The sequence below is a fragment of the Sciurus carolinensis genome, chromosome 4 (genome assembly GCF_902686445.1).
Source record: "Sciurus carolinensis chromosome 4, mSciCar1.2, whole genome shotgun sequence".
NCBI lineage: Eukaryota > Metazoa > Chordata > Mammalia > Rodentia > Sciuridae > Sciurus > Sciurus carolinensis.
Window position 1 is genome coordinate 94334996 of NC_062216.1, and position 12238 is coordinate 94347233.

Sequence of the window (12238 nt, forward strand, 5' to 3'; positions counted from 1 at the left end):
GATTTCCAATTCTCCCAGCATCATTTGTTGAAGAGGCTATCTTTTCTCCATTGCATATTTTTGGACCCTTAATCTAGTATGAGAAAATTGTATTTATTTGGGTTTGTGTCCGTGTCCTCTATTCTGTACCATTGATCCACCTTTCTATTTTGGTACCAATACCATGCCGTTTTTGTTACTATTGCTTTGTAGTAGAGTTGAAGATTTGGTATTGCGATACCCCCTGCTTCACTCTTTCTGCCAAGGATTGCTTTAGCTATTCTGGGTTTTTTTATTCTTCCAGATGAATTTCATAATTGCTTGCTCTATTTCTGTAAGGTACATCTTTGGGATTTTAATTGGAATTGCATTGAATCTGTATAGCACTTTTGGTAGTATGGCCATTTTGACAATATTAATTCTTCCCATCCAAGAACATGGGAGATCTTTCCATCTTCTAAGGTGTTCTTTAATTTCTTTCTTTAGTGTTCTGTAGTTCTCATTGTAGAGGTCTTTCACCTCTTTTGTGAGATTGATTCCCAAATACTTTATTTTTTTCAAAGCTATTGTGAATGGGGTAGTTTTCCTAATTTCTCTTTCTGAAGATTCATCGCTTATATATAAAAATGCCTTAGATTTATGTGCATTGATCTTATATCCCACTACTTTACTGAATTCACTTATGAGATCTAAAAGTTTTCTGGTGGAATTTCCTGGTTCCTCTAAGTATATAATCATATCATCAGCAAATAGGGATAGTTTGAGTTCTTCGTTTCCTATTCGTATCCCTTTAATTTCTTTGGTCTGTCTAATTGCTCTGGCTAGAGTTTCAAGGACGATATTGAATAGAAGTGGTGAAAGAGGGCATCTCTGCCTTGTTCCAGTTTTTAGAGGGAATGCTTTCAGTTTTTCACCATTTAGAATGATATTAGCCATGGATTTAGCATAGATGGCCTTTACAATGTTAAGGAATGTTCCCACTGTCCCTATTTTTTCTAGTGTTTTGAGCATGAAGGGGTGCTGTATTTTATCAAATGCTTTTTCTGCATCTATCGAAATAATCATGTGATTCTTGACTTTAAGTCTATTGATATGGTGAATGACATTTATTGATTTCCTGATATTGAACCAACCTTGCATCCCTGGGATGAAACCCACTTGATCATGGTGCACTATCTTTTTAATATGTTTTTGTATGCGATTTGCTAAAATTTTGTTGAGAATTTTTGCGTCAATGTTCATTAAGGATATTGGTCTGAAATTTTCTTTCCTCGATGTGTCTCTGTCTGGTTTAGGAATCAGGGTAATATTGGCTTCATAGAATGAGTTTGGGAGAGTTCCCTCCTCTTCTATTTTCTGGAATACTTTGAGAAGTATTGGAATGAGTTCTTCTTTAAAGGTTTTGTAGAACTCGGCTGAGAACCCATCTGGTCCTGGACTTTTCTTTGTTGGAAGGCTTTTGATGACTTCTTCTATTTCATTACTTGAAATTGGTCTATTTAAATTGTGTATGTCCTCCTCGTTCAGTTTAGGCAATTCATATGTCTCTAGAAACTTGTTGATGTCTTCAAGGTTTTCTGTTTTGTTGGAATATAGATTTTCAAAATAGCTTCTAATTATGTTTTGTATTTCAGTTGTGTCTGTTGTGATATTTCCTTGTTCATTCCGAATTTTAGTGATTTGGGTTTTCTCTCGTCTTCTCTTTGTTAGTGTGGCTAAAGGTTTATCAATTTTGTTTATTTTTTCGAAGAACCAACTATTTATTTTGTCAATTTTTTGTATTGTTTCTTTCGTTTCAATTTCGTTGATTTCAACTCTCAGTTTAACTATTTCCTGTCTTCTACTACTTTTGGTGTTGGTCTGTTCTTCTTTTTCTAGGGCTTTGAGCTGTAGTGTTAGGTCATTTATTTTTTGAGTTTTACTTCTTTTATTAAATGCGCTCCATGAAATAAATCTTCCTCTAAGTACCGCTTTCATAGTGTCCCAGAGATTTTGATATGATGTTTCTTTGTTCTCGTTTACCTCTAAGAATTTTTTAATTTCCTTCCTAATATCTTCTGTTATCCATTCATCATATAGTAGCATATTGTTTAATCTCCAGGTGTTGGAGTAGTTTCTGTTTTTTACTCTTTCATTAATTTGTAACTTCAATCCATTATGATCTGATAGAATACAAGGTAGTGTCTCTATCTTCTTGTATTTGCTGACATTAGCATTGTGGCATAATATATGGTCTATTTTAGAGAAGGATCCATGTGCTGCTGAGAAGAAAGTGTATTCGCTGTTGGTTGGATGGTATATTCTATAAATGTCTGTTAAGTCTAAATTATTGATTGTGTTATTGAGATCTATGGTTTCTTTGTTCAATTTTTGTTTGGAAGATCTGTCCAGTGGTGAAAGAGGCGTGTTAAAATCACCTAGTATTATTGTGTTATGGTCTATTTGGTTTCTAAAATTGAGAAGGATTTGTTTAACATACATGGATGAGCCACTGTTTGGGGCATAGATGTTTATGATTGTTATATCTTGCTGATTTATGCTTCCCTTAAGCAGTATGAAATGTCCTTCTTTATCCCTTCTAACTAACATTGGCTTGAAGTCCACATTATCTGAAATGAGGATGGATACTCCAGCTTTTTTGCTGAGCCCATGTGCATGGTATGTTTTTCCCCATCCTTTCACCTTTAGTCTATGGGTATCTCTTTCTATGAGGTGAGTCTCTTGCAGGCAACATATTGTTGGATCTTTCTTTTTAATCCAATCTGCCAGTCTATGTCTTTTGATTGATGAATTCAGGCCATTAACATTCAGGGTTATTATTGAGATATGATTTGTATTCCCAGTCATTTGGTTCATATTTAAAATTTTTGACACATCTTGGTTCCTCCTTTATTTGACAGTTCCTTTAGGATAATTCCTCCCTTTGCTGATTTGCTTCTTTGTTTTTCATCTCTTCCTCATGAAATATTTTGCTGAGAATGTTCTGTAATGCTGGCTTTCTTTTTGTAAATTCTTTTAGCTTTTGTTTATCATGGAATGATCTTATTTCATCGTCAAATTTGAAGGTAAGTTTTGCTGGGTATAAGATTCTTGGTTGGCATCCATTTTCTTTCAGAGCTTGAAAAATGTTGTTCCAGGCCCTTCTAGCTTTTAGGGTCTGGATTGAAAAATCTGCTGATATCCGTATTGGCTTCCCCCTGAATGTAATTTGGTTCTTTTCTCTCACAGCCTTTAAAATTCTGTCTTTATTTTGTATGTTAGGTATTTTCATTATAATGTGCCTTGGTGTGGGTCTGTTGTAATTTTGTGTATTTGGAGTCCTATAAGCCTCTTGGACTTGATTTTCCATTTCATTCTTCAGATTTGGGAAATTTTCTGATATTATTTCTTCAAATAGATTGTTCATTCCTTTGGTTTGTTTCTCTAAGCCTTCCTCAATCCCAATAATTCTCAAATTTGGCCTTTTCATGATATCCCATAGTTCTTGGAGATTCTGTTCATGATTTCTCACCATCTTCTCTGTTTGTTCAACTTTGTTTTCGAGGTTAAATATTTTGTCTTCAATATCTGAAGTTCTGTCTTCCAGCTGTTCTATCGTATTGGTTATGCTTTCTATGGAGTTCTTAATTTGGTTTATTGTTTCCTTCATTTCAAGGATTTCTGTTTGGTTTTTTTTCAATATCTCTAACTCTTTATTGAAATGATCTTTTGCTTCCTGAATTTGCTCTGTTAACTGTCGATTGGTGCGATCATTCAATGCCTGCATTTGCTCTTTCATTTCATCGTTTGCTTCCCTAATCATTTTAATTATGTACATTCTGAACTCCCTTTCTGTCATTTCTTCTGCCATGCTGTCGTTGGATTTTATTGATGTAACATCTAGATTTGTTTGGCGCATTTTCTTCCCTTGTTTTCTCATATTGTTCAGGAATCAGTGGGTCATTAAGATATTGCAGATTTCCTCTATCAACTTATAATGTCCCTGAAGATTGCTAGTATATCCCCTCTTATCCTTCAGTAGCGTGAAGTCTTGGAGGAGGTTGATAATGCAGAGCTCCACGAAGAAGCTGCCTCTCTAGGGGTGGTAACCCTCAGGTGGCGTATATTCCCTGCTAGTGGGCAGAGGTGCCTCCACTTGTTGACCAGTGGTCATCCAATGGGGAACTAGACTGTGGGCTGAGGCAAGGCCTGTTTGTGCCTATGTCTCTGGCTTTACCGTCCCTGTGGGAAAACCTCCCCCGGCCGGGAAGAGTCACTCAGTGGGGACGTCTCGCTGGTCAGTTGCCCTCCTAGAGGTTCCCCTCAATCTACAACTACCACCTGGGCTGGGCTCTCTTCCTCTGCAACGATCCCAGGGGCCCGGACCTACGTCCTGGGCCTGGGAGCCTCACCCTTCACAGGCGAGTCTCCTTAGGCTGCCTCTCCCAGAGAATGTGCCCGCCGCCCTGGAAACTTCGCTCAGCCTCTAGGCGTGTCTCTGTGCGGCTCTTCCAGCAAGAAGCCACCTAGCTCCTGGGACCCTGCTCTGCACCAATCGCCTGGCTATGCAGCCCCTCCCCTGAGCCACCACCTGGAGCCCCGTACAATAGCTCCGAGACCCAGAGACCCGCCACACACCTCCTCCTCCGGACAGCTGCCCGGTTTCCGACGCAGTCACTAGGAGTCCAAGCAACTCACTTCGGGTCTCCTCCTCCCGCTAACCACCCGTAGCCCTAGGCAGTCACTCCAAGTCCAAGTGACCCGCCCTGTTCCTCCTCCTCCTCCTTGGGGTAGCCCCCCGGGTGTTCAGGAGCGGTGGCTCTGAGACCAGGTGACTCACCACGCTCCTCCTCCAAGCAGGCCACCGGTGTTCAGGAGCGGTCGCTTTTAGTCCAATCAACTCACCACTCGCCTCCTCCTCTGGCAACCGCCTGTGGTTCTGATGCAGTCACTCCCAGACTAAGCGTCCCACTGCTCTCCTCCTCCAGGCAGGCCACCAGTGTTCTGGAGCAGCTGCTCCGAGTTCAAACAGCTCGTCATGCAGCTCCTCCTCCGGCAACCATCCGCGGCTCTGATGCAGTCACTCCCAGGTCAAGCAACATGCCGCGCTCCTCCTCCTCCTTTGGGCAACCTCCCGGCACTCAGGAGCAATCGCTCTGAGTTCAAACAGTTCACCACGCAGCTCCTCCTCTGGCAACCGCCTGTGGTTCTGATGCAGTCACTCCTAGACCAATCGTCCTGCCGCGCTCCTCCTCTTCCTCCGGGCAGTCCCCCGGAGCTCAGGAGCGCCCACTCTGAGTTCAAACAGCTCACCACGCAGCTCCTCCTCTGGCAACCGCCTGTGGCTCTGATGCAGTCACTGCTAGACCAAGCGTCCCGCCTCGCTCCTCCTCTTCCTCCGGGCAACCCCCGGTGTTCAGAAGCAGTTGTTCTGGGTCCAAACAGCTCGCCACGCAGTTCCTCCCCAGGCAGCCGCCCAGAGCCCCAGCGGCTATGCTGAGCCGCCTCCTCTACGATGATCCCAGTTGTCCGTGTTTACCACTCCAGCGGGGGGAGGGGCGTCTCGCCGAGCAACTCCACTTCACAAATTCCCTGCGTTCTGGGGCTACCGCCCCATCCGGGACGCCTCCCCAACAGGAGAGACTCACCCGGCAGCTTTGAGTTTGTCCCAAGTCTCTCACTATCTCCTCTTTTGAATCTTGCGTCCTGGAGCAGCGTGAAATGCAGCCGCCCTCTAGTCCGCCATCTTGGTCCGCCTCTATTCATTTCTTAAAGTAATTCTAGTGTTTTATAAATATTTGATATTGGTAGAAATTAGAATGAAAGGTATGATTTATAATATTGAGACTTTCAACCGTATTTCCTATGGATTCTTTTCTTGACAGATATTTTCTGTGTTCATTAAAAAAACGGTTGTATTCTATTAATGTTGTAAAGTTTGTATTTTTTTTTTTCTTTTAGGATGTGGAATCATTAATGGAAAAGCATAGTGTGTTAGAGAAAGGTTTCCTAAAAGAAAAAGAACAAGAGGCCATTTCTTTTCAAGATAGATACAAAGAACTTCAGGTAAGCCTAGTAGATTTAAAATTTACAGTGTAACTTTTGATGAAATATGCATATAATTTAAAAAATTTCTTGGTAACTGTCTTATGAATGAATAATCTGATACCTGCTTAAATAAATGATAAAACATTAATCAGTATGGGTGAAATTAATGAAGATGGCCATTTTAGAAAGTATGAATCTGTGAGAAGTCCTAAGGATTAATAGTTTGAGGTTTAGTCAATTTGGTGAAAAATATCTGTTCTAATGGGTAACACTTTGGGAACTGAATATTCTAATTTTTATTGTTATAATTATATGAAGAGTTTAGAATATTATAAATCTAAAAAGGGTATTTAACCTTTTTATAAATTATAGTTATTGTCTCTTCTTCTTCCCAAATTTCCTATTGATAAACTCGTTTCCTCTGTAGTCTTTCCCATTCCAGTAAATGGTAACTTCATCTTTCTAACTGCTAAAGCTAAAACCCACTCATTCATATATATACACACACATACACACACATATTAGTGTAAATTTATATATTGTATTTATTCTATGTCTGTTAGCAAAATGTGTTGATTCTGCCTTCAAAGTGTTTTGATTTCAACCCTTTATTATCAGATTCACTGCTACTATTCTGTGCTACCATTATTTCTTCCTTGGAATACTAAAATATCAATCATATAACTAATCTTTTTGCTTTTCCCTTTGCTCACTTACCTTCCATTTCTCACATCCCAGTCCTTGTGATCTGTTTAACACTTAGATCATGTTGTTTTGCCTCAGTGGCTTCTCATCTCAACCACACTAAAAATCAGGTTCTTAAAATGGTTTTCAAGATCTTTACGTTCTATTGATCCCTTCCCCCTTTTCCTTTCTTGTTCTCAGTCATTTTGTTTCATCCCAATGTTTGAAGTATCCTTCCTTCAGATACCTGCATCATTTTCTTCTTTATATTCTTCCCTTCAAATATCATCTTATCAGAGAGGCCTTTCCAGATAATACCGGCATTCCCTCCACCAGCCTTACCATATTTTGCTTTATTTTACTCCATAGCAGTTTTTACATCTGACAAACTGTGCATTTAGTCTTTATTTTCCTGAATCCTTGTAATAAGTAGCTTTCAAGTTTCCACTTTTGACTCTCCTCCTGCGAAGAGTTTTTATTTCAGTAGGTAGTGTTTTAAATGTAAATAAGACCAGATCTCAACCTTTATTCCCATTTGCTTTTCATTATAAATCTTTGGACTTCTCTGGCTCCTTCAGTTGATCCCCAGGTATTTATTATGCCAAACTTCAAAGTAAGGTCCAGGTGAATACATGAGTGGGGAGGGCATTTCCTCTCTGTAGGAAAGCTATGGTCCATCCATGATCACTCATATTTTCTCTGTCTGGAATGTTCTTCTTTTGTGTGTATTTAGAACTTTGTTAAAAATAAAAAAATTGGAAATAAGGTTAAGGGTGAGCAGTGTCTTTTAATTACTAATAGAACATTGTTTAATAAGCCTACCCCAGGATCATATAAGAGAATGTACTTTATTTATTTACCTGTTTACTGTTGATTAAAAGTGACATCACATATTAATTTGTAGCTGTTTTTCCCCAAAGAAAGATAATTTGTCTTTTAGCAATGATAATTTCAAAAATATAGTTTATTGCTCTGTAGGATATTAACCAGTTTTGTGCCTAACTTCATACTCTTAACACTCCATTGTTAAATTTCCTGTGTGGATATTAGCTCTTCAAATGCATTTTGAACAAGTCTTAATGTAAAGATTCATTTATTCACAAATAAGTAGAATAAGTCTTAGGTATAAGTTTATATTTATGAGTCCCATATTAATTTTTTGAGGTTTTCTATTTTTTCCATATTAATTAAAAAAAATACTTTTACCAACTTTCACTGAACCCTAGATTCCTTATATACCTACACAAATACTAGCAGCTTTTGGAGGCTTTCCTTGCCCATGCTATGTGAAATAAGACCCTGAGTTCATGCTCAACATTCTTATACCCTCTCTCTTTGCTGTGTGTTTGCTTTATATTTATTAGGTTTGTGCATATATATTCTGGAGGTGTTAGATATTCTAGAGGTGTATTTTCAACAACAAAATATTTAAATTATCTAAACGCTTGATTTAGCAAGAATTCAGAAAATCATAGACTTAATTATTGGCCTTTCTGTAATCCATTTCTTCCTGGAGATACAGGCATTTCTCAAACTGGTACAAAGCTTGTTCTTCCTAATAATCTCTTTTCTTATTGGGGTTGGGGGTGGGTTACTGGGGATTGAATCCAGAGGGGCTTAACCCCTGAACCACATCCTCAGCCATTTTTATTTTTTATTTTGAGACAGGGTCCCACTAAATTGCTGAGGCTGGTCTCAAACTTGGAATCCTCCTTTCTCAGCCTCCCAGGTTGCTAGGATTACAGGTGTGTGCCACCATGCTTGGTCTGCCTAATAATCTCTTAGGAATAGTAGATGTGATTAAATTTGTGAGTGTCAAGGGAGCTTACAATATGTTCAATACATGTAGGATGAAATATTAGAAAAATGAGTTATTAAATAGTGAATGTATATATATACGTATATATGTTTTAAAATTTTCTGCTGAGAGTTATAATGTACCATTGATTTCTTAGATATTTGAAAGTCAATATATTTTTATATATTTTCAGTAAAATATGGTACTTCATATTTTTTGTACAAAGGCACCTAACATATAGGTCTTCTAAATATTCATGGGCATTAACAAAATATTCATTAATGAAGTAGGAATTTCTCCTTATTTGATATTTATAATGACAGGTATAATAGAGTGGTGCTTAAATCTCTGGTATCCTAAATAAAGCAAAATGTTTAGAAATATAACAAGATAAACTGAAAAGACTAGATTAAATTTACTGAGAAGCTCTTCTTCTTAAGGGTTAATATGTGTATACATACATAAAAATTCTGTAAAGTATGGACAATATAGGAAAATGAAGCAAAACTCATACCTGTTCATACCATGAAATCCCAAGTATTTTGACCTGATTTCAGAATATTTTTTTTCTGCATTTTTAATTGGTGCATTATAGTTGTTCATAATGGTAGGATTTGTTGTTACACAATCATACATATATATAATATGAGTATATAATTTGGTCAGTACTTACCCCCTTCTTCCTGCCTTCCACCCCTTGGTCCCTTTCCTCTCTGATCTCCCTTTGATTTTTAGGAGATCTACCCCCTACCTTTGGTTTCAGAATATTGAGCTTTGAATTTTCAATTGAGGAATCTACCTTTCCATTTAGGCCAGTGTTGGATATGCTTTTGCCAAGATTTTAGTCTAACTGGAAGAAAAGTAATTAATAAATAGAATGTTTGTAAAACCTTCTAGCAAACTTTTTTAAAAAAATCAACATTAACTACATTAGAGAATTTTGTTATTTTATGTGATATGGTCTAATTACCAGGATAGGTGGAGAAGTGTGAATACACTTTAACAGAAGGAAATAATGAATGGTGTAAATACTACAGTACAATGGGGGTGTGTACTCCTACCCTTTTTCCTGTCTGTCCAGGGTGTGTAGCTTAACCAGAGGAAGAAAAGTGAGTCACGCTGCATTTGTCAGAGATAGCTATTTTAAGGACTTTCATAAGACTTGAATAGAGAACTCCTCATCTTTGTATAGTTTGGATTTTAGTCCCTCTGTCTTCTCTCTGAGACTTCCATAGCAAGTGAGCCAGTACTTTTGACAAGCAATAAGGAAACTTGGCAGCTTGATAGCACGTTAGGGTGCTGCCAAATTTAAAAAAATTAATTAGCAGACATAGCTGGTTATTAAATTATCTGCTAGTTGTCAGTATTGGTAGCTCTGACGACCTTGAGGAATTCTCCCTGTAAGCTTTTTAGACTCTACCTCTTTGTTAACATTTCATTTTCTATTGAAGTGCTCCCTGGTTATAGTAGCTCAACTATTTTACTTTGAGAATTTAATTAAAAAAAAAAAAAAACACATACTGTTATGTGAAAATAAAGTGTTTTGGAGGATTTTAAATTTACCTAATAAATGAATTTATACAGCTTCAGGTTACATATGTTCTGTTGCCGATTTCTATTTAAATACTGGTAGATATTTTTCCCAATATTTTTATGTACTGTTTTAAAATGAATATTAGTCAAGTATTGGACATTTGGGTCCTTTGCCAGAGTTTGCTGTAGTAATTGTGCTTTATGTCATTTGGTTAAGGTAGATGAGATCAGTGGTTTGATACCCCTGAACATTTAGCTTAATGACCTGGGATGTGGGGAATTAAGAAGCTCTGCATAGATTAATCAAAATGTAGTTTGCATTCTTAATGAGGAATAGAGAATGTTGCAGGAAATACACATTAAACATAGCTTGAAAACATGTTTATTCACCTTTTTTTCATGATTAATACTCTGATGAAAAAAAAATGAAAAGAGAATAGTATTTTATGTTTTGATGGATTGTAGATGCCATTCTGTTTCTACTATATTTTAGATTGGATTAAATATTGGAGAATGTATAAATTTCAGATGTATGACAATCCATTTTCTGCACAACCCTTACAAAGAGAGAGTCTTATGAGGGGAGAATCATCATGAGATACAGCTACATATATTTTTTCTTATTTCAGAGCTTTTTGAATGAATTGTTAATTTTACAGTAAATACAAGATTGGGAAGATTAAGAATGAGATTTCTAGGTCAAAGTAACAAATTTTAAAGCATTGCTTTTTGTAATATTTTTCACTAATTTATTTCATTTGATTTTCTTCACTGATTTGACTTCCTTTTCATCTTAAAAAAATGGTTCTCAATCTTGGTTCACATTATAATCTCTGGGAAAGTTTTAAAAAATGCTCAACTGCTGCCTCATACCAGTTCAATAATGTGTTTAAGTGTTTCAAATATGAAAAAAGTACACATAATTAAGGCATGTAATAAAAAACCTACTCCTTTTCCTGTGGTTCATCTACCTGACAAAATTTATCTGGATAATCTAGGTCCATTTACCTTGTTCCTATTTCTTTCAACAGGTTTATTTTTATCTGCCTGTTGATCCAGATATACTTATATTCCCTCCCTTCTTTCCTGTACAGATGGTAGGAAAGACACTTTATTTACCTGCTCAAAAATTATTTTTGAGGGCCTGTCCACAGTGGTTCATAAAGAAATTCCTTATTCTTTTTTCTTTCCATGAGTATTTGAAATACATTACTCCTATTTTCTTTCATCATAAAGCATTAGTGTCACACTCATACATCAATATAATTGTTTTTTCCAATTTTTAAAATTTTTTTAAAGTTCATTGATTATACCAAAATATGTCATGGTTTTGGTCATTCTGAGGTGATTAACCTAGTTTCACAGTCTGTTGTTTTATTATATATAATTTCAATTCCTTGTTTAATTTCAATGTTTTAAATAAATTATGAACATAATATTTGTTTTGTTTTGTATTGTGTTTTTTTTTTTTTTTTTTTTGGGTCAATACCTAATATTTGTATGTTGGATGGTCCTTGTTTTCTACATTTGTCTACTCTTGTAGTTTTTCATCTTCATTTCTTTTTAATGCTGCTGCTTTTATTCCATTTCTCTTAATGTTTTCATTTAATTTATTTGGACTTGTGGTATTTTAAATTTAATAATCATTTCTGAAATTTCTTATGATTCTTTTTTGAACTTTCACTTTATGTCTGAGTTTTTCTAATTCTGATTTATGTTGTTCTTTAACTTGTCTTATGCTTTTCCTAATACCTTTTTTGCTCACTTTGAAATATAAATGTTGTTTTAAGTTTTCCAATATATATTTTATTCTCTTTTCATCTTCTGTAGGGCTGTCATTTTATTCCTTCTTTTTTTAATGGTAGCATTGTATGGGATTTGACTTATACTTTTCTGTTTTTTGTTTTTATGTGACATTTGTTCCCATATTTTTTAAGTGGAAGAATGGTCAGTTTGTTCTTTATTTTAAAGTGTTCTCATCTTTGTTTTTTGTCAAATTAAAAAAAATAAGGTGACAATATTCTTAGCTCTTTTTTCTGACTCTTCCCTCTTTCCACTTTTATCCTCTCTTATTCCTCCCTTTTAATTGCCAAATCTTAGACTTGGTCACTGGATTCTATTCCCAGCCATCCTGGGAATTTAGAGTATTTAGAGTTTATCTTAAGAATATTTAGAGTTTCTTCAGCCTGGTTTTTCCTGGGCCATCGATATCTTTCT

At 36.4% G+C, this 12238-nt stretch overlaps 1 protein-coding gene across 1 annotated transcript in view; it reads left to right on the plus strand.

The window, feature by feature from the left end:
• Window positions 1-12238, plus strand: part of Ccdc91 (coiled-coil domain containing 91) — a 363605-nt gene that overhangs the window by 130940 nt on the left and 220427 nt on the right. Inside the window, 1 exon segment of the mRNA XM_047550439.1 lies at window positions 5920-6024. Coding sequence (XP_047406395.1) covers window positions 5920-6024 — 105 coding nt within the window.